This window comes from Chiloscyllium plagiosum, chromosome 32, assembly GCF_004010195.1.
Source record: "Chiloscyllium plagiosum isolate BGI_BamShark_2017 chromosome 32, ASM401019v2, whole genome shotgun sequence".
Lineage (NCBI taxonomy): Eukaryota > Metazoa > Chordata > Chondrichthyes > Orectolobiformes > Hemiscylliidae > Chiloscyllium > Chiloscyllium plagiosum.
In genome coordinates this window covers 42,875,864-42,878,384 of record NC_057741.1, presented here as the reverse complement: position 1 = coordinate 42,878,384, position 2,521 = coordinate 42,875,864, and the positions used below count along the sequence as shown (strand labels likewise).

The following is a 2,521-nucleotide window of genomic DNA, read 5'->3' as shown; positions in this document are numbered from 1 at the left end:
GATTGGGCTTGTATACCCTTGAGTTTAGAAGTCTGAGAGGGGATCTGATTGAGACATATAGGATTATTAAAGGATTGGACACTCTGGAGGCAGGAAACATGTTTCCGCTGATGGGTGAGTGCTGAACCAGAGGACACAGCTTAAAAATACGGGGTAGACCATTTAGGACAGAGATGAGGAGAAACGTCTTCACCCAGAGAGTGGTGGCTGTGTGGAATGCTCTGCCCCAGAGGGCAGTGGAGGCCCAGTCTCTGGATTCATTTAAGAAAGAGTTGGATAGAGCTCTCAAGGACAGTGGAATCAAGGGTTATGGAGATAAGGCAGGAACAGGATACTGATTAAGGATGATCAGCCATAATCATATTGAATGGTGGTGCAGGCTCGAAGGGCAGAATGGCCTATTCTTGCACCTATTGTCTACTGTCCATGGAGTTTGGCGATATTACAGGAAAACCATTGTTTAATACAAAATATATTTCATAACAATACTTCAATAGAAAATTGAAGATTAGATATTTAATGGAAATACTACCACCAAGTCGCTCACCATCCTGATAACAGGAAAGCTTAGAATCCCTACAGTGTGGAAACAGGCCCTTCAGCCCAACAAGCCCACACCAGCCCTCTGAAGAGTAACCCACCCAGACTTATTCCCCTGTCTAATGCACCTAACCTGCACATCTTTGGACTGTGGGAGGAAATCCACACAGACACTGGGAGAATGTGCAAACTACACACAGACACTTGCCTGGGGCTGGAATTAAACCTGGGTACCTGGCACTGTGAGGCAGCAGTACTAACCACTGAGCCACCATGACACCCAACAGAAATATATTGCTGTTGTTTCAATCCTCCCAACACCATTGTGGGTCTATCTGCAGCACCTGGACTGCACTAGTTCAAGAAGGCAGTTGACCACTACCTACTACAGCATTTAAAAGGCATCTGGATGGGTATATGAACAAGGACTTACAGGGATGTGGGCTGTCAAACGGGACTAGATTAGGATATCTGGACGAATGAGAGCGGAGGGTCTCTTCCCGTGCTGTACATTTCTATGACTCTCTAACTAGAGACAAGGCCCAGCCAGCTCGCACCCCTCGAGTGATTTTTTTGAATGACCGGTGGCAGTTGGATTACATCCAAAGACTTAAGCCCATTGTAAATACTTATTAACATTCCTAAACCAAAAACTCTACAGACCAAGAAAAGTCTAAGCGGCAACTTGATACTAACCTTGTGATAAATTCCAAATCATCCCAGTTATGAGAAAGATTCTGGTCCAGTTTGAAACCATTTCTTCAAGCCGTGATCTTATATTAAAGTGTTTCTTGCAGGTCTTCAGGCAGAACCAGTTAAATTTATTGCATGGAGTCAGGAGCTATTCTCAATAAACGGAAAAAAAATTCTGTGGATGCAGAAATCTGAAATAAAGTCAGAAAATGCTGTGAACATCCAGTAGCTCATACAGATATGAGAGAGAAATATTTATACGGCAATGGGTTTGGATTTGGAAAAGAATTAAGGATGTGGAACTCGAAAGACTGGAACACAGACTATCGACAGATTTTAACACGTCAGCCCTTCTAACCCCAAACCGAACCCTAATTGTATGACATCCGGATGTTTTCCACCACGTTTCCTTCCCAAAAGTCAGACTGTTCCTATTGTGTAACAATATCCGATGAACAAGGACAGAGAAGGGGAAGCGCGGTCAGAGGTTCCATACTGGACGGGTGCTGGAAAATAATTTCCCCTGTGCCACCATATCGTTCATTTCTTTCTTGGATCATGTTGCCCCATAATTTAATATCTTCTCACTTCCACCCACTCAGATTTCCCTTTTCCTGCACTGGCTCCGAGTCGGTTACTTTTGTGAAGTTGCTCCAGGTTCTGATGAAAAGTCTGAAGCTGCCTGACGTATACTCGGGGTGTTCCAGCATTTTCTGTTATTTCGAACAGCGGCTTTTTAATAAATAATTTGCGGTTCATTTCTGTGTCACACTTCCGTGGGATAAGCTTCACCTCTGAAGGCATTTCATTGACACCTATATTTGTACACCCGAGATCATTGACGAGTCCCTACCAAAAACTCACGGCAGAAATCACAAATTCACTGGCACCGTTTCTCCAGAATCCTGGTCCCGTTTCAATTCGAACTATGTACAGAAACTGACAGTTACAATGCCTGAGATACAGAAACACTAACACTTACCCCAAAGGCAAATCTCCGATGACTTTTTTCACAATCCACGTTTGGCGTTTTATAGAGATGTGGTCCCTCAGTGTTGGGTCACGCCCAGGAGATGGAACACCTGCCGCGGATTAAAATAGAGCAACTCTTCCAAAAATAAACTCATTATTTCGATCAAAGAATGAGCCCTGCTGAACGGTTCCGGGAAATTGCAGCATTGCCAACCAAGTTACGAAGAATTTAGGGATTTGTACACTAACAAATTAAGAGAAACTAAGATAACTGATTGAGAATCAAAAACAGTTTGGAGACAGAGACTGCAGATGT

At 43.6% G+C, this 2,521-nt stretch overlaps 1 protein-coding gene across 3 annotated transcripts in view; it reads right to left on the bottom strand.

Moving 5' to 3' along the window:
- Positions 1-2,303, bottom strand: part of LOC122539569 (cartilage intermediate layer protein, nucleotide pyrophosphohydrolase) — a 71,684-nt gene extending 69,381 nt beyond the window's left edge. Inside the window, exons 1-2 of one of the 3 annotated variants that reach the window (XM_043674556.1) lie at positions 2,216-2,303; positions 1,237-1,424 (exon numbers count right to left, since the gene is read on the bottom strand). In XM_043674556.1, coding sequence (XP_043530491.1) covers positions 1,237-1,297 — 61 coding nt within the window. In that variant the 5' untranslated portion in view covers positions 1,298-1,424; positions 2,216-2,303. Of the gene's footprint in view, positions 1-1,236; positions 2,092-2,215 lie in introns of those variants that run through there. The other 2 variants (XM_043674557.1, XM_043674555.1) reach the window with 2 other exon arrangements.
- Positions 2,304-2,521: the final 218 nt, after the last annotated feature.